At 59.2% G+C, this 27,391-nt stretch overlaps 3 protein-coding genes across 6 annotated transcripts in view; all 3 read right to left on the reverse strand.

Moving 5' to 3' along the window:
* Positions 1 to 1,427: 1,427 nt before the first annotated feature.
* Positions 1,428 to 6,458, reverse strand: SF3B4 (splicing factor 3b subunit 4). The gene is made up of 6 exons (XM_061364405.1): positions 6,398 to 6,458; positions 5,680 to 5,808; positions 4,980 to 5,522; positions 4,306 to 4,500; positions 2,317 to 2,487; positions 1,428 to 1,915 (listed from the first exon to the last, which is right to left on the reverse strand). Exons 1-6 carry the CDS (start codon positions 6,429 to 6,431, stop codon positions 1,731 to 1,733), a joined length of 1,257 nt encoding a protein of 418 aa, XP_061220389.1. The 5' UTR covers positions 6,432 to 6,458; the 3' UTR covers positions 1,428 to 1,730.
* Positions 6,459 to 7,238: 780 nt separating this feature from the next.
* Positions 7,239 to 14,662, reverse strand: MTMR11 (myotubularin related protein 11). Of its 2 annotated transcripts, XM_061364402.1 has the most exons (15): positions 14,522 to 14,662; positions 14,331 to 14,443; positions 13,526 to 13,601; positions 13,304 to 13,446; positions 12,951 to 13,192; positions 12,759 to 12,846; positions 12,578 to 12,666; positions 12,369 to 12,490; positions 12,228 to 12,291; positions 11,990 to 12,060; positions 11,738 to 11,913; positions 11,480 to 11,650; positions 10,581 to 10,757; positions 9,380 to 9,631; positions 7,239 to 7,383 (listed from the first exon to the last, which is right to left on the reverse strand). In XM_061364402.1, exons 1-15 carry the CDS (start codon positions 14,556 to 14,558, stop codon positions 7,300 to 7,302), a joined length of 1,905 nt encoding a protein of 634 aa, XP_061220386.1. In that variant the 5' UTR covers positions 14,559 to 14,662; the 3' UTR covers positions 7,239 to 7,299. The 2 variants fall into 2 exon arrangements, with proteins under 2 accessions (XP_061220386.1, XP_061220387.1); XM_061364403.1 differs by lacking the exon at positions 10,581 to 10,757.
* Positions 14,663 to 16,088: 1,426 nt separating this feature from the next.
* The window catches only part of OTUD7B (OTU deubiquitinase 7B), a 31,373-nt gene continuing 20,070 nt past the window's right edge, over positions 16,089 to 27,391 (reverse strand). The window contains exons 5-13 of one of the 3 annotated variants that reach the window (XM_061364400.1): positions 26,230 to 26,331; positions 25,368 to 25,495; positions 24,402 to 24,514; positions 23,785 to 23,912; positions 23,004 to 23,153; positions 22,458 to 22,572; positions 21,355 to 21,439; positions 20,058 to 20,750; positions 16,089 to 18,697 (exon numbers count right to left, since the gene is read on the reverse strand). In XM_061364400.1, the coding sequence (XP_061220384.1) occupies positions 18,497 to 18,697; positions 20,058 to 20,750; positions 21,355 to 21,439; positions 22,458 to 22,572; positions 23,004 to 23,153; positions 23,785 to 23,912; positions 24,402 to 24,514; positions 25,368 to 25,495; positions 26,230 to 26,331 (1,715 nt within the window). In that variant the 3' untranslated portion in view covers positions 16,089 to 18,496. Of the gene's footprint in view, positions 18,698 to 18,910; positions 20,751 to 21,354; positions 21,440 to 22,457; positions 22,573 to 23,003; positions 23,154 to 23,784; positions 23,913 to 24,401; positions 24,515 to 25,367; positions 25,496 to 26,229; positions 26,332 to 27,391 lie in introns of those variants that run through there. The other 2 variants (XM_061364401.1, XM_061364398.1) reach the window with 2 other exon arrangements.

A 27,391-nucleotide genomic window follows, 5' to 3' on the forward strand; every position in this document is an offset into this window, starting at 1 on the left:
TTGGAGCACCCTGCTCCAGTGGAAGGAGTCCCTGCCCGTGGGTCCGGATGAGCTTTAAGCTTCCTTCCCATAAACCATTCCATGGCGATTCTGTGGCCCAAACCAACCCCAGTTTAACCCTGTATCTCCTGCTGCTGCTGGGAAATCAGGATCCTGAGCCTCCCGCTCTTGCCTCCCACATGCAAGGAGTTGAGGCAGTCCCAGCCTCCAGGACGTTACAGCCCCAGAGCTGTGTGATCCGGGTACTGGTTTCACTGTGCCCGGGGTGTGCATCCCTTAAGGAGAGGCCGAGGGGCAGTGTCCTGGAGGCCAAACCCAGCCTGGGACAGCAGGAACTCAGCTCTCAGACCATGCAGATGGGGCCGGGGACCAGCCCACACCAGCAGCACCAGCACAGGGACTGGAAGCTGAGGAACAGAGCTCCTGTTGGGAGCACCCCCACAAGGGGGGACACAGGAGAGGCTGATGCTGCATCCCTGCTGCTGCATCCGGGGCTCATCACGCGCCCCAGCACGGAGCCGCATTGGCCTGGGCTGCACTGGTGAGCGCAGCTTCCCCGCGGCCCCCCGGGCCTGTCAGGCTGTGACTCATGTGCCACATTGTCACCAGGGTCCCCCCTCCCTGCTGTGTCCGAGCTCAGGCTCAGCCCTGAGGCTTTAATGGGCATCACTGGAGCAAAATGCATGGTGGCAGGGACAGGGAATGGCTCCTGCCTGTCCCAAGGGCCTCCAAGTGTGTTGGATTTGCCACGGGGATAAAACCAGGAGCATCAGGGCAATCGTGGCAATCGCAAGCTGCACACAGCCTCCATCCCCTCATGCATACATCATCCTAGGCCAAGCTGGACTCTTCCCGATTTCCTGACTGGAAACAAGTGAGAGGGTTACAGATGTCCTCACTTCCTCCCAGCCTGTCTGGACCACGGGAATTCCCCTCTTCAACAGGGAAAACAAGGATTAATGCTTGGAATGGCCTTAAGCTGACAAAGATAAGCTCTTGGGCAGAAGCTCTTCCTTGTGAAGGTGCTGGGACACCAGAAGGGGTTGAACAGAGAAGCTGCCCCATCCCTGGCAGTGCTCAAGGCCAGGCTGGATGGGGCTTGGAGCAAGCTGCTTCAGTGGAAGGTGTCCCTGCCCGTGGAACTGGATGAGCTTTAAGGTAAATTCCAACCCAAACCACTCTGGGATTCCACAGCAGAGCAGCTGAGGTCAGTGCAGAGCCCTTCCAGTTCATCTCGAGATCCTGCAGTGGCTCCTCATGTGCCAAAGGCAATGGGAGCAGGAGCGACGGAGCAATCCCACTTCCCTCCCCATTTCCCAGCACAGGCACTGGGTTTCTCTGGCCATCACTTACTACACGTGGCTGCTCCTGAGTCAGCAGCTCCCCAGTGCCAGACAGGCAGAGCCCCCTGCTCGCAGAGCCCCTGCTTCAGAGAACACTTTATTTGTAAAGGGGAGCTCGCTGCTTTACATAGAAAAAACCCCAAATCCTCCTCAAAGCACCGTGAAGCAGCTTCAGGGCTGGGAGAAGTGGGAAAGGAGGGAAAATGAACACTACAAAACCCCACGGGGAACAAGATGCAGAGAGGGAAAGGCAGAGGTGGGAGGTGGGACCGGGGAGGGGGGCCCTGCCCCTCCTGGATGGGGATGTGTTAGCACAGGGAGGAATGAAAGCTTGAGGACACATTGAGGAGGGTCCCCAGCAGGGAGGGGGCCTCGTCACAGCCACGCTCAGGGCAGGGGACCCCTCAAGGGCCCCCGGGGGGGCACCCCGGGGGGCCTCTGTGCAGGCCGGGGGGGAAGGGGGACCCTCTGGTAGCCGTAGGGTGGTGGGCGAGGGGGCCCGTTGTAGCCGTGGGGAGGCATCAGTGGAGGAGGCCCACGCATGCCGTGGTGGGGCATGGGGCCTGGGTGACCTGTGGGGACAGAGCAGAGGAGTTTAGCACCGTGGGGACACATGGAACAGCCAATCCCCCCCCCAAACCCCAGCCAGGGGTGCCCACGGTTCGGGCCAACATTCCCCCTCTACCAGCAGATCCTGGCAGAGTCTCCCTGAAGATCCCACAGGCCTCAGGAACCTCCCCTGCTGCTATCCCAGTGTGAGATGGGGGGACATCACCATAGTGCAGATCCCCACATCACAGTGGGCACAGGGAATGCCCTGGGACACCCTGGCTTAGCAGGTCTTGCTCCAGGACACCTCCGGCATCGCCTCCTTCCCATCCACCCTCCTTGAGCTCGGAACAATGGGCACCAAGCACTGATCCCACCCATAGCAAAGCACACACCCCCCATCCTCCTGCAGGCACCCACTTACCCATGGGAGACCCAAAATGAGGTCCTCGGGGCGGCATACCCATGGGTGGGGGCCCAGGGTGCGGCATGCCAGGCGGGGGCCGTGGGGGGGGCTGGCCTCCAGAGCCTGGGGGTCCTGGGTGATGCTGGGCCATCCCTGGCGGTCCATGGTGCACTTGCATGGGAGGGATTCCTATGGGAACAACACATTAAAGGATGCCCACAGCAAGGGCAGAAGCTTAGAGGAGCTCCCAGTGCCTAAACGGGCTACGAGAAGGCTGGAGAGGGGCTTTGTACAAGGGATGGAGGGATGGGATGAGGAGAAACAGCTTACAACTAGAAGAGGGAAGAGTTAGAGGAGATCTTAGGAAGTTCTTCACCATGTGGGTGCTAGGACACTGGAATGGGTTAAAGGGAGAAGCTGTGGCTGCCCCATCCCTGGCAGTGCTCAAGGCCAGGTTGGACACAGGGGCTTGGAGCAAGCTGCTCTATGGAAGGTGTCCCTGCCAATGGCAGAGGATGGAGCTGGATGAGCTTTAAGGTCCCTTCCAACCCAAATCATTCCATGGAAAAGGAGGTTAAAGAGGAGGAAATGCAAAGCTCCCCCACAGAAAGCAACAGACCCAGTAAATGCCACTTGGATGTCATTGTGTGTGGTGATGCCCAATGTGGCGTGGCCCTGGGATGGGGCTCAGTAAGGAATCGCTTCCCACAGGGATTTGGGGCAGGCTCCCTGCACTTGAAGCTTGCTCTGCTCCGAGCACAGAAACCAGGCTCCCCCAAACCTACTTTTCCCCTATTCCTCTTCTCCCTCTCAAACCCAAGCAACCACCACTTCCCCTCTCTTCAGATGCTCATCGTGGCTCCGCAAGGCCTGGCTGTGCAAATGCTCCCTCAGGCTTCCCTCTGCCGGGTGTAATTGGCTCCTCTAAAGCCTGGAAATCCCTTTTGTAATCGGGAATCAGCAGCAGCCATCTGGTCCCTCACAAAGCCAGAGCCACCAGTACACAAAGACCCCTAATCAGCCACGGGGGGAGAAGGGCCCGGTGCAGGGCTGGGTTCAGAGCAGGCAGGATTGATGCAAAGAAACCCCAAATTAAACGGCAAATTCCATTTGCATCTAAACCTAGAGCCTCCACATCCACACTGCTCACTCCCCGGGAATACAGGGCTAAAAATGGCAGGAAACCCAAGAAACATTCTGTGCTCATGTCTGGAATTAGCCTGCGAAGCTGCAGACTGCGAGGAGAAAGTTCCCACTTACTGGAATTAATTCACACCAGAGGAAAATGAGGAAGATCTGGAGCTTTGTCCAGGATGTTAACAAAGGGGTTGGGGTTCGCAGGCCAAGGATTCGGGATTTCTGGGGTTTTGAAGGACCAGAACAGCACCCAAGACCTCCAACACCTGCACCAGACCATGCCCTCCTGCATCCTGCACCTTCACAGCGCAAGGAAACTCCTGTCTTGACCCAAGTGGATGCTTCCCAGCAAGGCACAACTTCCTACATCACCAAAGAGCTTCCCAAATCCTGCTGGGCCCCTGCTCCAGGCTATTTTCTAACACAGTTTAGAACACCCAGCAGAGGACTCCAGAACGCAGGCGCAGCACCAGGGGGGTGAAGCACTCGCTTCTATGCAGCCTCTCCCTGTTCCTTCACCAGGCTGCAGAGAGCATCACCCTGGGGGAGGATGTGGAGTTGGGAGCCCTAAAAACATCCCCATTTTACACAAGGGGAAACTCAGGGAAGCAAAAGGAGGAGAAGGGGACTGGGAGGAGAACTTATCCCACTCCCAAGAACTGGGGATGGCGCGGGGGTTTAGATGGAGAAAAGAAGGCTCGGGGGGACCTGATCGCTCCCTACAACTGCCTGCCAGGAGGATGGAGCCAGGAGGGTGCTGGGCTCTGCTCCCAGGGGAAGGCACAAGAGGAGATGGCCTCAAGCTGAACCAGGGGAGGTTTAGGTTGGATACTGGGAAGAGTTCATCCACGTAAAGGTGCTCAGGCTTACCTGGATGGTGCAATCCACCCGGAGGGAAGGGGTGCGGGTGAGGTGGGTGCCCCGCGGTGGGTGCAGCCCCAGAGGGGGGCCCGGGGGCACCAGCGCCGGGTGGCATGGGAGGGGGTGGCATGGCAGGAGGCATCCCGGGAGGCATCGCTCCAGGGGGAGGCACCGGAGGTGGGAATGATCCTGGTGGCGGGAGACCTGGGAAGAGAAACAGCGGGAATGTGGTGAGGTGGAAAAAGCAACCCAAAAAGGTGATAATAATTCACCAGCAGCAGCTCCACATGAGGCAACAACAACAGAGCTGGGGCTGCTCAGCCTGGAAAAGAGAAGCTGTGGAGAGCTCAGAGCAGCTTCCAGTGTCTGAAGGGGGCTGCAAGGATGCTGGAGAGGGGCCTTCATCAGGGACTGGAGCAACAGGACAAGGGGTGATGGGTTCAGACTGGAACAGGGGGATTTAGGTTGGAGATAAGGAAGAAGTGAGGGTGCTGGGACACTGGAATGCGCTGAATGGAGAAGCTGTGGCTGCCCCATCCCTGGCAGTGCTCAAGGCCAGGTTGGACACAGGGGCTTGGAGCATCCTGCTCCAGTGGAAGGGGTCCCTGCCCATGGCAGGGGTTGGAGCTGGATGAGCTTAAGCTCCTCTCCAGCCCAACCCATTCTACCCCCCATTTACCCACCTGGGGGGGTGACGCCGGGTCCCAGCGTGGTGACAACAGGGGTGGGGACGGAGGGAGGAGGAGGAGCATCAGCAAAGAGCTGATGGGGCCGATCCGCCTGCGAGAGCGGGTTCTGCGCTGCCAGCAGGCGCTCGGCGGCCGAGCCGTGCCGCTCGCCCTTGGAATCCTTCTTGAAGGCGTAGGACACGGTGATGGGCCTGTTGCAGAGGTACTGTCCGTTCATGGCCTCGATGGCAGCATCCGAGGCATCAAAGCTGGCAAAGTTGATGAAGGCGTAACCCTTGGAGTTGCCCGTGTCGGGGTCTCGCATGATCTTGGGTGTCTGCAGGATGACCCCGAAGGCGCTGAAGGTGTCGTAGAGCAGCTTCTCGTCGATCTCAGGGTCCAGGTTGCCGATGAAGATGTTGGCCCCCACGTCCAGGTTTTTGTTGTGGGCTGAGGCTTTGTTCACTCGGATGGGCTTCCCGTACAGCTTGATCATGTTCATGATCTTAATGGCATAATCCGCGTCCTCCTCGCTGAGGAATTCCACGAAGCCATAGCCTGCAATGGGCCCCAAGGCAGAGCTTGAGACCTGCTTGAGTGAGGGGTGAGGAGCCCCAAACCCCCCTCTTAAAGGGAGATAATCCCCCCCCCATGGGGTCCTTCCCCTCCCTCCCCCGGGGCCCTCCTCCCCCCGCAGTGCTCCCGGGGCTCTCACCTTGGTGCTGCCCCGTCACCCGGTCTTTGGGCATGTGGGTGTTGACCACGGGGCCTGCCTGGAGGAAGAGCTCCCAGAGCAGCGGCTCGCTCACCTTCTCGTCCAGCCCCCCCACGTACACCGTGGCGTCTGCACGGGGGGAAGCAAACCTGAGTGAGCAGCAGCACCCGAGGCAAAGGCAGAGGCCTCCCCCCCCCGCCTCATCCCCCGCTGTGCCCCCTTCTCCCTAAGGAAACCCGGACCCCTCCATCCCAGATCCCACCACCGCACGTATCGGGCCTGGCCAGACCAAGGCTCTGGGTGTGCACAGGCAGCACAGAGGCTCCTCACAGACACCCCCGCTGCCCCTCATAGACCCCCCCCGGCCCCTCATAGACCCCCATCCCCGGTCCCTCATAGAACCCCATGCCCTGTCCCTCATAGAACCCCATGCCCGCCCCTCATAGACCCCCATCTCCGGCCCCTCACAGATCCCCATCGCCGATCCCTCATAGACCCCCCCGCCCCTCATAGATCCCCATCTCCGGCCCCTCATAGATCCCCATCCCCGGTCCCTCACAGACCCCCAACCCCGGTCCCCATAGACCCCATCCCCGGTCCCTCACAGACCCCCAACCCCGGTCCCCATAGACCCCATCCCCTGTCCCTCACAGACCCCCCCGGTCCCTCACGGCCCCATCCCGGCCCCTCGCTCTCCCTCCCCCACCCCTGCGCTCACCCTGGTTGCGCTCCGAGATCGGCCCCGCCGCCATCTTTACCCCCTTCCCGCTCCCGCCCTCGCGGTGCCGTCGCCGTCACGCAACGGCGCAGCACGCGGTGACGTCACCGCGGGCGCCAGCCCCGCCCCTCCCCTTCCCCTGCACCTCCCGCGGACGGGAGGTGACGTCACGGCAGCGCGCGGGGGAGGCGCGGCGGCCATGCTGGGTGTGGGCGGGGGCGCGCGGCTCTGTCGCGATAGCGCCTGTCGTGAGCAGCGGCGATGGCGCCCTCGGAGGCAGGGGTCTCAGTGCCCGGGATCCCGGTGCTGAGGGATCCCGGTGCTGGGGTATCCCGGTGCTGAGGGATCCCGGTGTTGAGGGATCCCGGTGCTGGGGTATCCCAGTGCTGAAGGATCCCAATACCAGGGGAACCCCAATGCTGAAGGATCCTGGTCCAGAGAGATCCCAGTGCTGGGGGGTGCCAATTCCCAGGGAATCCCAATGCCGGGAGATCCCAGTGCCAAAGGATCCCAGTACCAGGGGAACCCCAGTGCCGGGGTCCCCTCCTGCACCCCCTCGCAGCCCCCCCCACGCTCCGGACGGGCGCATCCAGCCCCGAGCAGCCAAAGCTCCACGGAGGTAGCAGGAGTTTAATGGGAGGCAAGGATCCAGCGGGTGCTGGGGGATCCCATCCCGGGCTCCTCCCCATAGCAGGGGCCCATTCCCAGGTCCCATCCCGGGCTCCTCCCCATGGCGGGGGCCCATTCCCGGGTCCCATCCCTGGCTCCTCCCCATGGCGGGGGCCCATTCCCCGGTCCCATCCCGGGCTCCTCCCCATGGCGGGGGCCCATTCCCGGGTCCCATCCCGGGCTCCTCCCCATGGCGGGGGCCCATTCCCCGGTCCCATCCCGGGTCCGTGTCCTCAGGCAGTGAGGGCGCTGAGCCGGGCCTGCAGCAGCAGCAGCTCCTCCGCCAGCCCGGCCGGAGACGGAGCGAAGCGCCCGTGCTGCGGGAGACAGGGAGGCACATGGGGGGTGAGTGGGATGGATGGATATGGGGTGGGATGGATGGATGCAGGGATGGATGGACATGGGGTTGGGTGGATGGATGGATATGGGGTGGGATGGATGGATGCAGGGATGGATGGATGGATATGGGGTAGGATGGATTGACATGGGGTTGGGTGGATGGATATGGGGTTGGGTGGATGGACATGAGGTGGGATGGATGGACATTGGGATGGATGGATGGATGGATACATGGATACAGAGTTGGATGGATGGATAAGAGTTGAATGGATGGATGGATGGATACAGGGTTGGATGAATAGATAAGGTTTGGAGAGGTAGATAAGGGTTGGATGGATGGATACAGGGTTGGATGGATAGACACAGGGTTGCATGGATGGATAAGGGTTGGATAGATGGATGGATATGGGGTTGGATGGGTGGATAAGGGTTGGATGAATGAATGGATAAGGGTTGGATGGATGGATATGGGGTTGGATGGGTGGATGGATAAGGGTTGGATGGATGGGTAAGGGTTGGATGGATGGATACAGGGTTGGATGGGTGGATAAGAATTGGATGGGTGGATAAGAATTGGATGAATGGATAAGGGTTGAATGGGTGGATAAGGGTTGAATGGGTGGATAAGGGATGGATGGATGGATGGATAAGGGTTGAATGGGTGGATAAGGGATGGATGGATGGATAGATAAGGGTTGAATGGGTGGATAAGGGATAGATGGATGGATACAGGGTTGGATGGGTGGATAAGGGATGGATGGATGGAGGGATAAGGGTTGGATGAACGGATAAGGGTTGGATGGATGGATAAGGGTTGGATGGATGGATGGATGGACGGACAAATACAGGCTTGGACGAATAGATAAGGGTAGGATGGATGGATAAAGGGTTGGATGGATGGATACTGAGTTGGATGGATGGATGAGGGTTGGATAGATGGATATGGGGTTGGATGGGTGGATAAGGGTTTGATGAATGGCTAAGGGTTGGATGGATTTATAAGGGTTGGATAGATGGGTAAGGGTTGGATGAATGGATAAGGGTTGGATGGATGGATAAGGGTTGGATGGATGGATGGATAACGGTTGGATGGATAGATAAGGGTTGGATGGATGGATGGATAGATGGATGGATGGATAATGGATGGATGGATAAAGGGTTGGATGTATGGATGGATGGATAATGGTTGGATGAATGGATAAGGGTTGGATGGGTGGATGGATAACGGTTGGATGGATGGGTGGATGAGGGTAGGATGGGTCATAAGGGTTGGATGGGTGGGTGGGTAAGGGTTGGATGGATGGATAACGGTTGGATGAGTCTATAAGGGTTGGATGGATGGATGGATAAGGGTTGGATGGGTGGGTAAGGGTTGGATGGATGGGTGGATACAGGGTTGGATGGGTGGATGGATAAGTGTTGGATGGGTAGATAGATGGATGGATGGGTGGATGGATACAGGTTTGGATGGATGGATAATGGTTGGATGGGTGGGTAAGGGTTGGATGGATGGGTGGATACAGGGTTGGATGGGTGGATGGATAAGTGTTGGATGGGTAGATGGATGGATGGGTGGATGGATACAGGGTTGGATGGATGGATAAGGGTTGGATGGATGGATGGATAATGGTTGGATGGATGGATAACGGTTGGATGGATGGATAAGGGTTGGATAGGTGGATGGATGGATGGATAATGGTTGGATGGATGGATAACGGTTGGATGGATGGATAAGGGTTGGATAGGTGGATGGATGGATGGATAATGGTTGGATGGATGGATAACGGTTGGATGGATGGATAAGGGTTGGATAGGTGGATGGATGGATGGATAATGGTTGGATGGATGGATAACGGTTGGATGGATGGATAAGGGTTGGATGGATGGATGGGTGGGTAAGGGTTGGATGGGTGCACATGCAGTTGGAGGGTAGATGTGAGGCTGGGCCGTGCCCCTGTCCCCCGTACACGGTACCTGAGCCTCGGGCAGCCCTCGCAGGTAGCAGCGTGCCCAGAGCCGCACGGAGGGGCCCGCGGCGCAGGGCAGCAGCAGCCCAGGGGGGGGCCGCCCCCCCCCCGGCTCCCCCAGGCTCTCCAGGCTCGGGGCCCAGCGGGAGCGGTGCGGGGGGGGGCGGCCGCTCCTCCAGGGCAGGGGCTGGGCTGAGAGCGAGCCCTTGGTGAGCAGGAACACGGGCCCGGGCCCTGCACCCGGCCAGGGGCTGGCAGGCTGGGAACAGAGGGGGAACAGGGATCAGGGGGAAGCCAGGGGGAATGGGGGCGAAACCTGGGATGGGGCAACGCTGGGGGGGCACATGGCAACAGGAAGGGGGTCAGGGCCAGCGTGGGCAGGGCTTGGAGCAACCTGCTGCAGTGGAAGGATGGATGGGGATGGGGTTGGATGGATGGACATGGGGTTGGATGGATGGGCATGGGGTTGGATGGATGGGCATGGGGTCCTGGTGGATGGACATGGGGTTGGATGGGTGGGCATGGGGTTGGATGGATGGACATGGGGTTGGATGCGTGGACATGGGGTTGGATGGATGGACATGGGGTTGGATGGGTGGGCATGGGGTTGGATGGATGGACATGGGGTTGGATGGATGGACATGGGGTTGGATGGATGGGCATGGGGTTGGATGGATGGGCATGGGGTCCTGGTGGATGGACATGGGGTTGGATGGGTGGGCATGGGGTTGGATGGGTGGACATGGGGTTAGGTGAATGGGCACAGTTTTGGGATGGATGGACATGGGGTTGGTTGGGTGGATGTGAGGTTGGATGGGTGGATGTGAGATTGGGTGAATGGATACGGGGTTGGATGGATGGACACGGTTTTGGGATGGATGGATGTGGGGTTGGATGGGTGGATGTGAGATTGGGTGAATGGATATGGGGTTGGGTGGATGGACATGGTTTCGTGATGGATGGACATGGGGTTGGATGGGTGGATGTGAGGTTGGATGGATGGATATGGGGTTGGATGGCCGGACACGGGTGGGTTGGATGGCAGGGGTTGGAGCTGGATGAGCTTTAAGGTCCCTTGAACCCAACCCATTGTAGGACTCCATGCAGAGCGCCCCAGGTGCACGAGGAGAGCAGGATGGGGGAGTCTCCTGCAGCACGTGGGTGCCCTCCCCATGGAGCAGCCCCCCCGGAGCCGAGCCCTGACTCACGCTGGGCTGGGGCTCTGCAGTGCCGGGGGTTCCCAAGGCAGCTCCCACCGGGTTCCGGAAGCGCTCCCGCTGCTGCCGGCTGTAGCGCAGGCCCCATTCCCAGACCTCCGGCAGCGCCGCGGCACCGGGCTCCTGGGCCCTGCTCACCGGGCGGTAGCTTTGGCTGCGGGGCCGGTGCTGCAGGGGGGACACGGGAGCTTGAGGTGGGAGCAATCCCCAAGTGGGGAAACTGAGGCACGGAGGGATGCGGCCAAGAGGGATCCATCTCTGCACCCAAACCCATCCCTGAACCTGACCAAGCAGGATGGGGAGAATCCATCTCTGAACCCAAACTCATCCCTGAACCTGACCAAGCAGGATGGGGAGGATCCATCTCTGAACCCAAACCCATCCCTGAACCTGACCAAGCAGGATGGGGAGGATCCATCTCTGAACCCAAACCCATCCCTGAACCCGACCAAGCAGGATGGGGAGAATCCATCTCTGAACCCAAACCCATCCCTGAACCTGGTCAAGAAGGATCGGGAAAGATCCATCTCTGAACCCAAACCCATCCCTGAACCCGACCAAGCAGGATTGGGAGGATCCATCTCCAAACCCAAACCCATCCCTGAACCTGACCAAGCAGGATGGGGAAGGATCCATCTCCGAACTGATCCCCAAACTCAGCCAAGTGGGATGGGGAGGATCGATTCCAAACCCCATCCCTGAACCCGGCCAAGCGTGATGGGAAGGATCCATCCCTGAACCCAAGCCCATCCCTAACCCCAGACAAGCAGAATGGGAAGGATCCATCTGTGAAACCAAACCCATCCCTGAGCCCATCCAAGGATCCACCTCCCAGCCCATCCCTGCAGCCCCGTTCCTGGGGCCATGCTGTGCTGCCCCCCTCAGCTCACCGGGCTGCCGTGGCCCCGCTGCCGCTGGCAGCTGAAGAGGAAGGTGCTGAAGTAGGGGGTGAAGCTGCTGTCGTGCAGGGCCAGCAGGTAGGCCTCGGTGAAGCCGAACGCCGCCGGGAATTGCCGCACCAGCTGCCACGTGCAGTCCAGGAACAGCAGGAAAACGGGAGCCTGGCAATGGGGGGACCCACACTGGTCACATCCCCCCCCCGCCCCCCGTGGAAGGGATGGGTGGTGGGATGCAGGGGGAGGCCTCACCTCCTCCCAGGGGCTGTCACAACGGAGGAGCCCCAGCCGGTGGGGAAAGGGGTGTCCGGCTGCCACCCATTCCCGCTGGAGCAGGCTCTGGAAGCCGGGAAGGGTGCGGGAATGGGGGTCCCCCAGGAGCTGCACCAGCGAGGCCAGCAGGCAGTTCAGGTCCCGGTCCGACGGCTCTGGGGAGGGGTGAGGTGATGGGGGGGGGGGGTCCCCGCCAGTGCCCCCCCATGCCGGGGCTCCCCATGGCGCTACCTTGCAGGAGCACGGAGCAGCGTCTCCCTGCCAGCAGCGACGCCACCTCCACGGCTTTCCTCAAGCAGCTCCTTAGGGATGGAAAGGGGGGGTCAGGGCACCCCAACTGGGTCCCTATGGGCACTGTGATCACCCCATAGACACCAGTGTTGGGGGCGGACACGCTCCATCCATCGTGGGTGTTCCGAGTGCGCACCCCAGGAGCCGAAGCCCCCCCCCGTTGCCATCACTCGCTCACCGGACGTGGTCCAGCCACCGCGTCCCCTCCAGCGCCGAGAGCCACTTCTCCTCCGCCGCGGCGCCTGCGCGGGATGGGGGGGGTCAGGACCCCCATGGTCGGGGATGGGGGGTCCCCGTGCTCCCCCCAACCCCCGCTCACCGGGCAGGCAGAGCGCCCGCAGCTTGAGGTGTGCGAGCTGGATGTCGGCGGGGCCGGGCAGCTCCGCGGTGCGCACCAGCACGCAGGGCCCGCGGCCGCCCAGCAGCAGCGCCTCCAGGCACCTGCAGTGGGGCACAGGGACCCCCGGGTGGGGACGGGTTGGGGGCAGCACCCCCAGGACACCCCCTCACCCCCCCGTCGGGACTCACCTCGCGTCCTCGCTGCCCGGCTCCGACCCCGCGTGGAAGGCGGCGGCTCTGAGCAGGGCGCTGCCGCCCGGGTGGTGCCAGCAGAGGCGCTGCGGGGCAAACACGGGGACCCCCCCCCCATTGTCACCCCCCAAACCCCTTCCCAACACCCCCTCAGCCCCTCCCCCCCCGCCGCACTCACGGGCACCCGGCGCTCCTCGAAGTGCGCGAAAAGCCGCTTGAGGTCGTGGTCCAGGAGCCCGCTGGGCACCCACAGGTACCGGGGGAGGCTGCGGGCGTCCCCCCCGTCCCGTTATGGGTGGCGGAGGGAGCCTGGGTGCTCCTGCCCCGCCGTGGTTTGGGGCCACAGCGTGTGCGTGTCCCCAGCACGCACCTCGGGGCCATGTCGAAGCGCTCATTGACGGCGCTCACCCTCCAGCCCGCGGCTCCCTGGCGCTTCAGCTCCTTCTCCCAGTCCCGCAGGCTCTCGAAGAGCAGCGTGGCAGAGGAGCCGTCCTCATCCTCCTCCTCCTCATCCTCATCCTCGTCATCCTCTGCCCGGGCTCCATCACATCCCTCACCTGCATCCCCCAACCACGGAGCCGCCTCCCGCGCCTGGGCAATGGCGTTGGCGACCTGCAAAGAACAGGAATGGGGTTGAACCCCCCAGAACCTCTGCCCTGGAGGCTGTGGAGCACCCCAGGAACCCCCCCCCCCGCCGTCACCACCGCATCCCACCCTGCTCACCCGGAACGCCTGCGGAGCCAGCCCGTTCTCATGGAAGTGGAAGCGGAGGAGGCGGAAATCCCGGCAGAAAAGGGCCAGTTCCTCTGGGATGAACTTGAGCGTGGAGGTGCCCGTCAGCACCTTGGGCTTGGTGAAGCTGCTGGCTGGAATGGGGAGGGGGCGGTGAGGAGGGGTCAGTGCGCGCTGAGACCTGCCCGACTCATCGCACCGCGCCGCCGTTACCTGCCACCAGCTTGCGGATGCAGGGAAGCGCCACCTCGTGCTCGCTGGGCAGGAAGGGACGGGGGGAGCCGGGGCCCTGCGGGAGAGCGGCGAGAGATGGAAGCTGCCCCCCCGGGAAGGGCGAAGCGGCCGGACCCGGAACCCGCTGCTCTGTCCCGGCTGGAGCTGAGCCCTTGACACCCCCCCCCCCGAGTCCTGCCCCGAGGAGAACGCAGTGGTTCTGCAGCCGGTGGGGATGGATGGGTCCGGGATGGGGCTGGGATGGGGTCGGGATGGGGTCAGGATGGGGTAGGGAAGCTGTGGGATGGGGTTCGGGATGGGGCTGGGATGGGGTCGCGATGGGGCTGGGATGGGGTCAGGATGGGGTAGGGAAGCTGTGGGAGGGGGTTCGGGATGGAGCTGGAATGGGGCTCGGATGGGGTCAGGATGGGGTAGGGAAGCTGTGGGATGGGGCTCGGGATGGAGCTGGGATGGGGTCGGGATGGGGCTGGGATGGGGTAGGGAAGCTGTGCGATGGGGTTCGGGATGGGGATGGGATGGGGCTGAAGCACGATGAGGGTTGCGGGTTTCCCGGGGTGGGGCGCGGGCGGCAACGCCGGGTGCCGTTCCCTGTCCCGCTCCCTTTCCCGTTCCCTTGTCTCATTCCCTGTCCCTGTCTCGTTCCTGTTCCCTTGTCCCATTCCCTGTTCCTTTCCCGTTCCCTGTCCCGTTCCCTGATCCTTTGCAATTCCCTGTTTCTTTCCCGCTCCTTGTCCCGTTCCCGTTCCCGTTCCCTTTCCCGTTCCCGTTCCCGTTCCGGCCGCACCTGCGCGGGCACGAACGCGACGCGGCGGTTGGTGCAAAGCAGCGTCCCGGGGACGGAGCCGTCGCTACCGCAGCGCTGCCGCGCGCCCGCCGCCTCCTCCAGCACCAGCTCCCCTGCGGGGAAGGCCGCTGGGTGCGGGGGGGGGCGCAGCGGCAACGCGGCCCCCCCGAACCCCGCGGCCCCGGCCCTACCTGGGAGGCCGGGGAACGCCGGGCGGCGGCCGCTCATGGCGCAGGGACTTTGCCCGGGCGGGCCCGGAGCGGCGGCGGCGGCAGCGGAGCAGCCCCGAGGCCCCGAGCGCTGCCGCCCGCCCCGGCCTCGGCTCCGGTCCCGGCTCCGGTCCCGGCCTCCCGCCCTCCCCGTCCGGGCCCCGGCGGGGCGGAGCGGCGGCGGCAGCAGGAGGGCAGCGCTGCCAGCACCCAGCCCGGCCCCTGCCCCGCTCCCTGCCCGCACCCAGCCCGGCCCCTGCCCGCTCCCTGCTTGGCCCCTGCCCGCTCCCTGCCCGCACCCAGCCCGGCCCCTGCCCGCACCCAGCCCGCTCCCTGCTTGGCCCCAACCCGCTCCCCGTCCACAAAGTGGGAAGAGCCCCGGGCCTCCGGCACCCCGAAAGGATGGGATTGGAGGGGGATCCCATAGCCCAGGGCACCCCTCAAGGGATGGATGGTGCGGGATGGGGTACGCGCAGCACCCTGTAGGGCATGGACAGTGCGGGTTGGGGTGCACACAGCTCCCAGCACCCCGTAAGAGATGGATGGTGTGGGTTGGGGTGCATCCAACAGCCCCAGGCGCCGGGAGGTTCGGGCGCTGCGGGTTGGGGTGCACCCAGCACCCACAAACGATGGAGCCCAGAGGCCCCGCGCGGGGCAGGGCTCCCCCCGCGGCCTCTCCTCGGGACGCGCCGCTCCGTGACTCAGTGCCCAGGAACGGGTTCTCCTCCCAGCCCGGAAAGAGCCGCGGCCACCGGCGCCGCGCCAGGGCCGAGCGGCCCCGCTCCCTGCGGCCCCCCCCCAAGCGCCACGGGACCCCCGGCGCGGCCCCAGACCCCCCCCCGGGGTGCGCAGCACGGGGTGAACCCGGCGTGGGTGCGCTGGAGCCCGGGTTGGTTGGGGCAGCCCAGCCCCCTCCCGAGCATCCCGAAGGAGCGCGGCCGCGTGCTTGGATCCGGCACCGGGAGCATGGGAGGAGCTGCGGGCAGGCACTGGAGCCAGGGCTGCTCGGGGTCACCCCGGGACACCCCGAGAGCCGGCACCGGCACAGACGTGGCACTGGGAGGAAAGGGAAACCCTGGGAGCTGGGATAGAGAATTCCAATGCAAAGAGCCCGTGGGAAAGCGCTGCGGGCTCCCCCAGCCCCAGAGGAGCTCCCATTGCTCCGGGGTCTGTGTTGCCAAGCAGCCCCCAAACGCAGCCCCAAGGCTGGAGCTGGTGCTAAACATCATCCCGGTGAACGTTCCTCTTTCGGAAGCATTTAAAGCTCCAGCGTGGAACAAAGGGGCTGGATTTTCTTGGGAACCGAACCAGCTGAAGCCTCCCCTTCAACTGCATCCAGGAAAAGGTTCTTCCCAGATCACAAATGATGATGAGGGGAGGCTTTTGGGGGGCTCCTTTCTTTAAATGAAAGCCTGATGCTGGTACTTAAAGAGCCAGAATCTCCCCTCATCCCCAGGGGGGAGGATGCTGCGCTCCACAGAGAAGAAACCCCAGTGATGTGATGGGGGGGGATGAAGGGAAGGAAAGAGGCACGGCTGCTGCTCAGGGCTTCGTTAGTCGAACGTGGTTTATTGTCAGTGAGTCTATGGTAGCACAAAGGAAGGATGCGGTGTCCAGCCCGCACCGCGCCGCGCCGGCTGCTGCTCCCGAGGAGGAACAAGGACAGAAATCACCACCCGAGGCTTTCATTGACCATGGAACCGAACGGGCGAAAACGCAGTGTTTTAGTGAATAAAACAATTGCAGAGTTAATTCAGGTCACTTTGCGCGGGGTCAGGGGCAACCAAAGCATCCCCTCAGCCTTCCCCAGGGCCATCAGTGAAGGCAAATGCTCCTTCACGCAACTCCAGTGCTCTTCAATGGGGGTTTCCCACACCCAAGGCCTGATGGCACCAAGGTTCCTTCCAACCACACCATTAAGTGCACTTAAAAGTCAGGTCACAGCCTCTCCCATGGGAGAAACCCCTCCTTGGGGCAGGTTTGGTGCTTTTCCTCCAGGAAAGGTGCTTTGGAGCATGAGCTGCTCCCTCCCCATTGAATCCCACACTGGTGCCTGCAGAAACACCCAGTCCCACGCTTGGAATCATGGAATGGTTTGGGTTGGAAGGGACCTTAAAGCTCCTCCAGTTGTGACCCAGGACACCTTCCCCTAGAGCAGGTTGCTCCAAGCCCTGTGAACCTGGCCTTGGGATGGGGCTGAGCGCACCGCAGGGGTGTTCCTGAATCCATGGGGAATATCTTCTGTCAATAAATAGTTTGTGTTTAATAATCCCTTAAAAAAAAACAACAAAAGAGGAAGAAAAATTCCAAGTTTCACCAGAAAGGAAACAAAAATGACCTGAAAAAATCCTTTGTGGTTCTGAAGGTGCCACTGGTTCAGCTCAGCCCAACTGGGATTTGGGGCTCTTGGGAACAGCCAAAACCCTGCTCTCCATAGGAAAGCCCTCTGCAAAGGTTTGTCCCTGGCACTTGAGCCTCTCTTGGGTTGTTTTCTGCCCCAAATTCCAATAACTGCCATAAACCCCAGCTGGTCCCATGGGATGGGGACACATTTGTACCCGTATCCTGGCCTCAGACCTCCATACAGTCAAACCTCACCAATATGAACACAAAGCACCCGGCCCAACTTGATTTACCCCCCAGAACTCCCCCTCAGGAGGAGGAACAGTGACAGCAGCTCCGGTAACACGGGATTTGGGATGGTTTTTCCCTAGGATGGGTTCCTGCTGCCGGGATTCCCTGGGTTTCCCCCTTTAAGACAATATTCCTCACAACTCTGTCGCATGGACAAGTAAAAGCAAAGCTCCCCTAAACCCCCTCTGCTTTGCCAGCAGCACTTTGCTACCATCAGAGGCCAGGAGCATCATCACGAGCGGGTCCAAAAATCCCCACCACACAAGCTCCAGCATCCATCAGGATGGGGTTTGCCAAGAAAAAGAGGGATTCCACTCCAAAACAACAGGAATCTCTGGTAGGAATGGGTCTAGAAACCAAGTGACCCCCCTATATAGTGAGATTTGGGGTTTTCTATGCCTTAACATTTGGGGTGAAGCAAGAGATTGCTGCAGGGCAACCGCAGCACTTAACCGGTGCTCCACATCCTCATCCCTGTGACGGAATACATCGGAATTCCTGCAGTTTGCAGGAAAAAACCTGGCACAGAGCCCTCAGTATTTGATATCTCTTCCTTCTGCATCACGCTGGGCAAGGCTCATTGACACTTGGGGACTGAATAAACCCAAAGAGAACCGCTTCAACCACAGCTCAACCCTCACTGGGTTAGAACCTGTCGACAAGCAGCTCCCATGGCTTGATCCAATCCAGCAGGACCACATTCCCGCATCCTCCTCTACAAACAGGCCTTCATTGGGTTCTTTATACACATTAAACTGTGAAACGTGCAGGTTAGAGCCAAGCCTTGGGGTACTTGGGAGAATAAGGCTTTGGGTGATTCCCCAGTGCTAAGTACACTTTCACCTCCTCTGCCTGGCTCTCTAAGCCCTTATCACCAGGCTGGGCAGTGGGTTAGGAGGGGTTTGCATAGTTTGATGCCTTCGGACAAAACAACCCCAAAAACAGAAAAGGGGGGAATGTTGTAAAGCTCTGATCAGTTTTGGGCAGGGTTCGTTCCCAGCAGGAAAACGCTGAGCCAGGATGGAGGCGGGAGCTGCAGTTCCAAACCTAACCCCAAGGATGTGTGCAAACATCGCAGTGCTCAATGCAACCCACGCTGCGAGACGGGAGCGGGGCTGGGATGGGGAGGAGAAGGGGATGGAGGGGACCGCATGGAGTGTGTGAGCGAGTTAAAGGTTTGCTTGGACTTCAGGGTTCACTCTTTTTAGCCCTATTATCAAAAATATCCTTTAATATTCCTCAGCCTAAGGTCAGTTATCGTGGCTCAGCAAAATGGAGCCGAGTTAATTCAATTCAGCAGAACAGAGGTAGTACAGAAGTAGCTCAAGTAGAAAGAGTTATCACGGGGGGGCTGTGTCCACGGACACGTGTGGATTTACCTCCCGGCGCTCCGGGATGCTCCTTGTCCTCTCCCACTTCCCCACACCGATGGTTATTGCTGGCTGGAGACACTGACCTTGGTTCTCGTCTCAATCCTAAGCCGGGGCGGCCGCAGCGCGGGCACAACGGCTTTGCACAGTACTTCTGCAGGGAAAAGAAACTCAAAACCACTCGAGCACTGTGAGCACCCCCCTCTGTCCCCCCCCACCCCAAGAAACAGTTCAAAAGTAACGTTTTTAACCCAAAGTTGAGCCCGCTGGAAGGGCAGAGCCCTGAGCCCGCTCTAAAGGATGCTCAGAGACATCCAATGGGGCCGGGCTCGGGTGCGTTCAGCTGAAGAACCAAACCCAACAATGTCCGGTTCCAACCACGTTTTGCTCAGTACCAGCCAAAAGAAACACAACTGAAACCGGCTGGAATTCCAGTGTCACAATCCCAACGTTTGGGACGTTCAAACTGGAATCTTGGGGCTGTTTCCGCTGGGTTCTGGGCAGTGACATCTGAGGCCGGCGGAAGGGCCCGGCGGGGCTCTGCTCCCTGTGCTCCCAAAGCTTTGGTCTGGTTTACTGAAGGGTACCCCCCAACTTCCACCCTGTGCTCCCTCCCCAAACGCTAGGAGAAGCCTCTGGAAAAGCTTCCTCCTCCTCCTCCTCCTCGCAGGGTATTCTGGAGGGGAGGCTGGTCTTCCTCACCCCCTCTCCCTCCTGCATCCCTTCCATCACACCAGCCAAATGCGGCTTCTCATCCCAACCAGCCGAATCCCTGCTCCCTCCTTCCACAGAGAGGGAGAGGAGCAGGGTGGGGGGGTGTTAAAAACCATTATATATATATCTATATTATTGCATTGCCCATCTTGATGGGTCTCAAGATCAGCGCCGGGGCAGAGCGCTCAGAACCTGTGCACCAGAGCCTCCCGCTCCTTGCGTTTCAGCTCCTCTTTGTAACAGCAGGAGCAGAAATTCCCAGTTTCTGGATGTCCATAGAAGCTGCAGTTCGGCTGCTTGCATTTGGTCTGCTGCACGCTATGAAGGACTCTGCTCTTAGCTCTGTCTGCCGGGGCTCCTCTCGGCGAGCTGTCCTGCTCCACGTACTCCCGGTAGCCGTTGCTGTGCGGGGGGAGGCAGGCTGAGCCGTTGCACTCCGGTGGGTAGCTGGGATGGATGTCCATGTCCGTGGGGGAGAACCTCCCGAGGTGGGAAGGGCTGGTTTGGTAGGGATTTGGCCGGGCCTGGGTGCAGTGCCTGGGTAAGGTGGCGTAGGGAGGGAGGTTGGTGCAGGACCCCCCCGCTACCTGCCGCCTGCTGTCTGGGTAGCTGGGGGGATGCGTCCCTTCCATGCTGTTGACCATGGAAGGTCTGGGAAAGGTGAAAACTCCCGAATAACCAGAGGGAAAAGCTGCTATTTTAGCACCTATGGCCACCTCCGGGGTCTGGATGGTGTATGCAGGGGGAGGCTGGGGGAAAGCGGGGTTGAGCATCACTTCCTCACCCTTATGGGTGTTCACCTCCGGCTCCAGCTTCTTGGCAGGGGCAGCGCTGCCCAGCGCCTTCTTCTCCGCCTCCTTTTGCTTCTGCTCGGCCATGAAGCGCTCCTCAGCATCCAGAAGGTACCTCTGGATCATCTCCTCGTGGTACTGGTGCCGGTTGCTGGTCTTGAGGTGGCCGGCAAAGATGTACTTGCGCTCTCCCTGCATGGCAGCCCGCAGGATGCTCAGGCTCAGCCTCACGTCGTTGCTGTACTTGTAGGGATCCGATGGCTTTTCCGGGGTTGCTTTACGCGGGCAGGTTTTCTCCACAGGAGCTGACAAATCTCCTTGGGAAGATTCCTCTTTGCTGCCTTTCCTCGCCTTCAAGGAACCTTTCTTCTTCTTCTCCAAGGTATCTCCCTGCCCGTTGCTCACACCGCCCTTGGGGGTTTTGCTGTGCATCAAGCCACCCATGTTCTTTTTTAGCTTGCTCCCCAAAGTCTTCCCAAAGCTGCCCAGTTTATTGGCAACCGAGTCCGCCCGTTTCTTGTCCTTCTCCTTCTCCTTTTCCCGGTCTTTCTTTGGTTTCTCTTTGTCCTTGCAAGCTCTGCTGCCCCCGTTGCTGGCTGAGCTGCTGCACACCGACTCCTTGTCCGACTCTCCCGACTCAGCAGCCGATCGAGCATCGTCACCAGCGGAGGCCGTGGGGGATTCTGGCTGTGCCAACGGGGCCTGGGGAGGAAGAGGACACACATTGAGGTCTATCAGATCCCTCAGATGAGGCTTTTCAAGCTGAAGGTGGAACAGAGCAGGGGGTGCTTGCCTCCTGATGCTCAAGCACACCCCAGGCAGCACGTTCCCAGCAGGGTCTTGCTAAAGGTTTTGGGGGACAAAGCCAGAGCAGAAGAGGTGCTGCTGGTGAGGAGGAGCCCACATCCCCCCCTCTGATCACCCCACGGGCATGGCTGGCACCCCCTTGGGGTCACAGCATCTTCTGCTGCTCCACGTCAGTGGCGGGTGCATTGGTGAGGCTGAGATGGGGACGGTGTTTCCAAGCAACACCATGCTGAGGAGGGCACAACCGAACCATCACCACTGGAGCCAGAGAGAGGACACCTCGACCACTGCAGGCAGAGCAAAGCAGCTCTTATTTAAGCTGGGGAGTTCTCTCCTTTCAAACAGGGGGAGGCACCAACAACACCCCAGGCTCTCAAGGGCTGCTGGGCACAGCCAAGCTCACGTAAAGAAGAGGCCAAATGAGAACCCCACCTCTGCCCCCTGCGGAAAGGAGCTTTCAATAATTGAAGAGGAAAGAGAATCCTCTTTGTCTCCTCACCTGCGTGTCACAAGGCAGCGTGATCCGTTTCACATTCATGTAGCTGTGCAGCAAGTGCAGCTTTGCCTCCAGGGACAGCGTCACGCTGCAATCGAAACCAAGGCTGGGTTAGAGGCAGGTTTAACAACCGAGGCTCCCTTCCCCACACTGAGTTATTGTCTTTGCATGGTTTCATGCAGCAGGAGACAAAAGGTGACGTTTTTGCAGCCTTCCAAACCTTTCCATTACATCCCAAATGAAGCAACAAGATTCCTGAACGGCAGAATCCAGCTGCTATGAAAGAAGCTGAACTCCACAAAGAAACTTCCCTGCCATGAGACAAATAACATGTCCCAGATTTAAACAGCGCTGGTTTCCAAACGATCCTCCTCGCCACAAAAACCACTTCAGGAAAAGCTCCAGGGGCCCAGGGTCAGGGATATTTGTTGTTATTGTCCGGGAGGAACAGAGGAATGGAAAAACACCCTTGGTTTTGGTGTCAGTGCAGTGGCTGCTGGGCTGCTGCTTCTCGTTTCTGAGCTACACTTACTGTGAACTCACGGATATGGAGCAGTGAAGCTCAGGAGATGGCACAGCCCTACCCAAGGTGTATGGAAATCATGGAACCAACCAAGTTGGAAACGACCTTTAAGCTCATCCAGTCCAACCATTCCCCAGCACTGCCAAGGCCACCACTGCCCCATGGCACTGAGGGTGTGTGAGCACTGGCAGGGCCGGTGCCTGCAGCCCTGCTCTGAGCAGCCTGTTCCAATGCCTGAGCACCCTCTGGGGCAGGAATTGTTCCTCAGCTCCATCTAAACCTGCCCTGGTGCAGCTTGAGGCCGGTTCCTCTTGTCCCATCCCTTGTTCCTTGGGAGCAGAGCCCAGCCCCTCCTGGCTCCATCCTCCTGTCATGCACTCGTAGGCAGTGATCAGGTCCCCCCGAGCCTTCTCTTCTCCATCAAGCCCCAGCAACTCCCTCAGGAAATCAGGGCACCAAAAGAGAATGAAGTTAAAGATGAAGCTGCTCCATCTCCACTGAAGAGGGGTTCAGCTTCCATCCAGACACATGAAACCCCAGCTGGGGACAGAGCAACAACCCGCTCCGGATGGGGATCACCAACCTGGCCAGCTTGACATTGTCACTGTCGTCCTTCCCCCACTGCCACTCCTTCCCGGGATCCACAGCAAAGTGCACCGGGAGCAGCTTGTGCTCGGAGTCTGTCAGGGGGATCACAGCTGCACAAGGGACAAGAGCCTGCTTTAATGCCCCAAAGGACAAACCTTTCCCTCTGGTACCCATCAAGAACATCACTACTGATGGCAACCGGTGTCACGCAGTGACTGCCCATGCCTGGGATCATAAATCCCCATAGAATCCCAGACTGGTTTGGGCTGGAAAAGACCTCTTTAGAGGTCATCTAGTCCAAGCCCACTGCACTGAGATGGGACCCCTTCCACTGGAGCAGGATGCTCCAACCCCCTGTGTCCAACCTGGCCTTGAGCACTGCCAGGGATGCGGCAGCCACGGCTTCTCTGGGCACCCTGTGCCAGCGCCTCACCAGTAACCCACCAGTACCCCACCAGTATCAAACCAGTACCCCACCAGTACCAGTGCTCCCTCCCAGGGCTGCCCTCAGTGACAGATCAATATAAACCTTACCACTCACCTTGATCCTTTGTGGTTTCCTTCTGCTCCATGGATACCAGGGCAGAAAAATGGGCTTGGTCATAAGCCAGTACCAATGGAGAACGATGGCATTTGTTGGCTGGGACTTCCAGAGGAAGATAGATCCCTCCAAAGGGAATAGGGGCAAATGCTGGGAAGAAATCAGGGTTATTTTTCACAAGGGGTTAAACTGTTCAGAGCTGTTTATCCTGCAACTGCGCCGGAACAAACTGTGCTTCATTTAAGCTTCCACCTGCAATTATCTGTCAGCTTGAGAGCCACCAGAAAGCCCCAAACCACAACCCAAAATAGACACTGATTTCACACCAGGAGGAACACAGCTGCAAAGGGAACCTGGGTTTTCTATAAAAAGCCCTTTTACACTACTCCATCACAAGCCAGCTTCAATTGTGCACCCAGGAGGATGGCAACTGACTCAGCTTTTCAGACAGGAAATCAAGCCTGCTAGTGGCAAATGCAACAAGCAGGGAGCGTTCCAGCTCTATACACACGAGTGGGGGGCCAAAGAGGCAGGAAAACACCCAACCCATCATGCAGACGTGCTTAAGAACAGGAAAAGAGCAGCCCATGGTGTAGAGCTGGGTCTCATGCACTCCGGGGGTATCTCTGATCTCTGTTCTCTGCTTCAAGGTGAGCTTCACTGAGCAAAAAGACCCCATGAAAACAGCTCCTGAGCCCATGGAAACCTGCCCTAGAGAGGAAATCTGCAGCCTGAGCACGCCCAGCCCATGAAGACCTCCGGGAGAGAGCGGGATTCCCACCTTCTCCCCCCGAGTCCCGCAGCATCGTGTCTGCCACCACCACGATGGGTCTCTTCAACACGTGGGCAAGGACGAAGACGTGGAACTCCTCCAGGCTCTCATACACGGGCTCCTCCGAGCTTTCCACGCTTTGGGAAAGGAGACATTCATTGTCTGCTTTGATCTCAGCTCTTAAGTTGCCATTTTAGATGCAGACCCCCCCGCCCTTATTCCAAGACAAGGGTTTGTATCCAGGGAATACCACGCCGCTGCTTAAGGCACTTCTGGGAGCCTCTTATCTAAAGCTGGTGTTTCCCTGGACAACAAAGTGCCCTTGAAATACAGAGTGGGCACTGCAGAAGTTCTCAGCTTCCCTTTATGACTCCCATTTAGCATCCATCATGATGGAACAGGAGAAAAACCTTCATCTGCTGCTCAATGCATGGGTTACCCCACCAAAAGGAGCATTAGAATCGCCTCCTGTGATGCTTTAGGGACCTCTTGGCTTCTCCCAAAGCAAGCAACCCCCAAAGCAGCAACTCCCAGCCTTGTTCCCTGAGGATCCACCTGAACTGTGGGCTCAGGGGGGATATTCCCTGTGCTTTAGCTCTCGAGGTGTTGGTTTCCCACTCACGTACCCTCCACAGCCGCTGCCGTTGGTGCCGTAGTGCACGCGGGGCTCGCTGGATGCCAGCTTGATCAGCTCATTCCACTCCTTCTGCCACTCCTCCTCTGTGTAAACCAGGCCAGACTGGAAAACAGCACAACAGCCCCTAAGTCAGCCCAGGAGCCAGGGCCTAGCTCCTGCAGCAGAGCTTTAGACACCCAGACACAGCTTCTCCCCATGGATTCAGGCAACAGGAATCACTGGGTGATGCAGGGGATGTGCACGGTTCTGCATCCGGGTTCTCAAGGCAACCCAGGGAGAGAATCTGGCTGAAAGCCTGCCTCTCTGTGGGGTGGAAACAAACACTGCAACCACGGAATGAGAGCAAACCTTTACTTTTACACTAAATCCTTCCAGTCTTAAGAGATGACATCATCTATTGACAAGAGAGAGTGGGACGGATCATAGAATCCCAGCATGGTTTGGGTTGGAAGGGAGCTTAAAGCTCACCTAAAGCCATGGCAGGGAGCCCTTCCACTGGAGCAGGATGCTCCAAGCCCCTGTGTCCAACCTGGCCTTGAGCACTGCCAGGGATGGGGCAGCCACAGCTTCTCTGGGCACCCTGTGCCAGCGCCTCAGCACCCTCACAGGGAAGAGCTTGAAGGATTCATTTTATCGTGGCACGAGCAGGGAGCTGCTCAACATTATCGCGACTTGATCACGACAGGAAGCACCTCCCAGCCCCACAGGATGAGTGAGGCACTGGAATGGGTTGTCCAGGGAGGTTGTGAATGCTTCATCCCTGGCAGTGTTCAAGGCGAGGTTGGACGAGGCCTTGGGTAATATGGTTTAGGGCGAGGTGTCCCTGCCCATGGCAGGGGGGTTGGAACTGGATGATCTTAAGGTCCTTTCCAACCCGAACTATTCTATGATTCTATGATGTTTTATCAAGAGCTTTCCCCTCTGCAAAGAGGACGGGGTTTGGTTTGGGTCCTACCTCCTTGTTCTGCTGTGTTTGCTGCCAGCGCCACCTCCGCTTCAGGGCTTCCCTTTCCACGCCTTTATCCATCAAGGTGTAAAGGGATTTGCGGAGCACGAGATCTCTATCATGGAACCCCCACATTCCTGCATTGAGGGAAGAAGAGCAGAGGATGAGCAGCAGCTGGAACTGCTCCATCGATCTGCCATGAACCAGGGCAAGGGGGAAACAGAGGCTGGGAAAAGCGAGCTTCTCAATCTGAATACCCCAATCCCTGCTTCAAAGCCTGCGTCTCCCACCCGCGCTGAGCCTTCCTGCAGCTCGAGTTCCAGACCACAGACACAGGACCCTCTTGTTCCCCACATCACACGCTCCTTTCCATGATGGGAACAGGAGAGCAGGGCGTGTGAAACTGTGGTTTCGCCGGCTCTGGAATCCCAACACAAAAGGCAATGGGAAACCCTCCTGATTGAGCAGTCTGGAGGCCTTGGGACATTTGCTACGGTCACAAGTGCCAAGATGGAGGCAGGGGAGATGAACCCGGGCTCTTGAACAGCAGAGGAGGGAAGGGGTGGCTCCGCACTGCGCGTTTCCTCCAGGAACCCAGGGAAACTTGCCAAACGGACACGGAGAAGTGCTTTGGAAGCCCACAGGCCATCAGCAGCCTGGTTCCTTCAAGCCATTCCCCTCCCATAGAGCCTGAGCATTGCGACTGCTCGCACAGCACAGCCGGGATGAGCGGCAGCATCCCGCTTTCCCATAGGAACGGCTGGGAAACGCTGGGTGCTGCTCCTAAAGGATGGCTCCTTCCCAGGCTCAGCCGGAGAAGGGAGATGTGTGAGCAGGTCTGAAGTGAAGCAGTGCTGGAAGCCAAGCTTACCCAGGGAGGCAGCGTGGAGCAGGCAGTTCCCGTCTCCAGTGGTGGCCAGGGGAAGCAGCCTTTGGCAGCTGGGATCCACGTTTGCCCACCAGTTCAGGCGACCTGTGGAAGCATTTACAAGCATCACACCAGGGCCCTGTCACCCCCCAAAAGCCATCAGCGAGGATGGAACCTGCTTAGTTTGCAGGGGGACCACAGGGAGAGATGAAGAGCAGTTCCATACCCACCCTGGGGCAGGAGGAAGGAGGAAGGCATGGTGATAGCAAAACAAAGGGGGGAGATGGGAGTTGCAACACTTGATGGGGATGCAGGGAAATGCCCAGGCCGAACGGGAGATCACACAAACTAGAATGAACTACAAATAGGAGCTAAGCCAGCCGGGATTTTAACCCAAACCAGTGTTCTCTGACTTATTCCTCTTATTGCAAAGCCACCAGGCTGCAAACACCTCCAAGTGCCTCTCAAAACGGTGCTCAACAACTTTTCCAGTTAATAACTGCTTCTCTTTTCTTCTTCTTCTTCTAACCAACCCCCTAACGAAGCCACCTCATTGTCCCCTGCTCCTGGGGTAGGTAACAACACTCCAGGCCTTTTGCTGATGCCAGCAGCTTTACCAATGCAAATGCAAAGTGACAGCGCTTGAAGCCATTTCAGTCTAACAGCTCTTTGGCAATATAAAGGCACTTGTAGTCATTCAAGCCAAGAGCATCTAAAAATAGAAGCAGGGAAGAAAATTAGCATCAAATACAGTGTGGCTGGAGGTTAAACATTCATCAAGGAAATGAAGCTGGGCTGAATTAGGACTTTGAACTCCCAACCCAGCCTTGTCTCACTCTGCTGTGCCCTCAAACCCAAGCTCTGCCTCCTTTGGCTGTGACTTTATCCTGCAGCAGATCCCGTGCAACAGGCAGCTTATTTTGGCTGGGAGAAGCAATGCAGGCTTCCAACAAGTTGCATTTCAATGGCTCGTGCAGAAAATCAGCCCTTTCCCAGCATTTCCCCCTGCATCCTGCATCCAGCTCTGGGCAGCAGCACAAGAGGGACGTGGAGCTGCTGGAGCAAGGCCAGAGGAGGCCATGGGGATGCTGCAAGGGCTGGAGCAGCTCTGCTCTGGAGCCAGGCTGAGAGAGCTGGGCTGGGGCAGCCTGGAGAAGAGAAGGCT

Source organism: Neopsephotus bourkii, unplaced genomic scaffold (genome assembly GCF_033783945.1).
Source record: "Neopsephotus bourkii isolate Nb327-2 ecotype Australia unplaced genomic scaffold, CSIRO-AGI_Nbou_v1 NB_1233, whole genome shotgun sequence".
In the NCBI taxonomy this organism is placed as follows: domain Eukaryota; kingdom Metazoa; phylum Chordata; class Aves; order Psittaciformes; family Psittacidae; genus Neopsephotus; species Neopsephotus bourkii.

What these genes read in the sequence shown, in the direction of transcription:
- MTMR11 (XM_061364402.1), bottom strand. Translation starts at nt 14,558, where the DNA reads ATGAGCGGCCGCCGCCCGGCGTTCCCCGGCCTCCCAG. An exon ending in GGCGTTCCCCGGCCTCCCAG is followed by an intron (nt 14,444 to 14,521) that starts GTAGGGCCGGGG and finishes CCTTCCCCGCAG; the next exon opens with GGGAGCTGGTGCTGGAGGAG. An exon ending in GTGACAGCCCCTGGGAGGAG is followed by an intron (nt 11,651 to 11,737) that starts GTGAGGCCTCCC and finishes CCCCATTGCCAG; the next exon opens with GCTCCCGTTTTCCTGCTGTT.
- SF3B4 (XM_061364405.1), bottom strand. Translation starts at nt 6,431, where the DNA reads ATGGCGGCGGGGCCGATCTCGGAGCGCAACCAGG. An exon ending in ACCCGGCGTCACCCCCCCAG is followed by an intron (nt 4,501 to 4,979) that starts GTGGGTAAATGG and finishes TTCTCTTCCCAG; the next exon opens with GTCTCCCGCCACCAGGATCA. An exon ending in GGGTGGATTGCACCATCCAG is followed by an intron (nt 2,488 to 4,305) that starts GTAAGCCTGAGC and finishes TTGTTCCCATAG; the next exon opens with GAATCCCTCCCATGCAAGTG.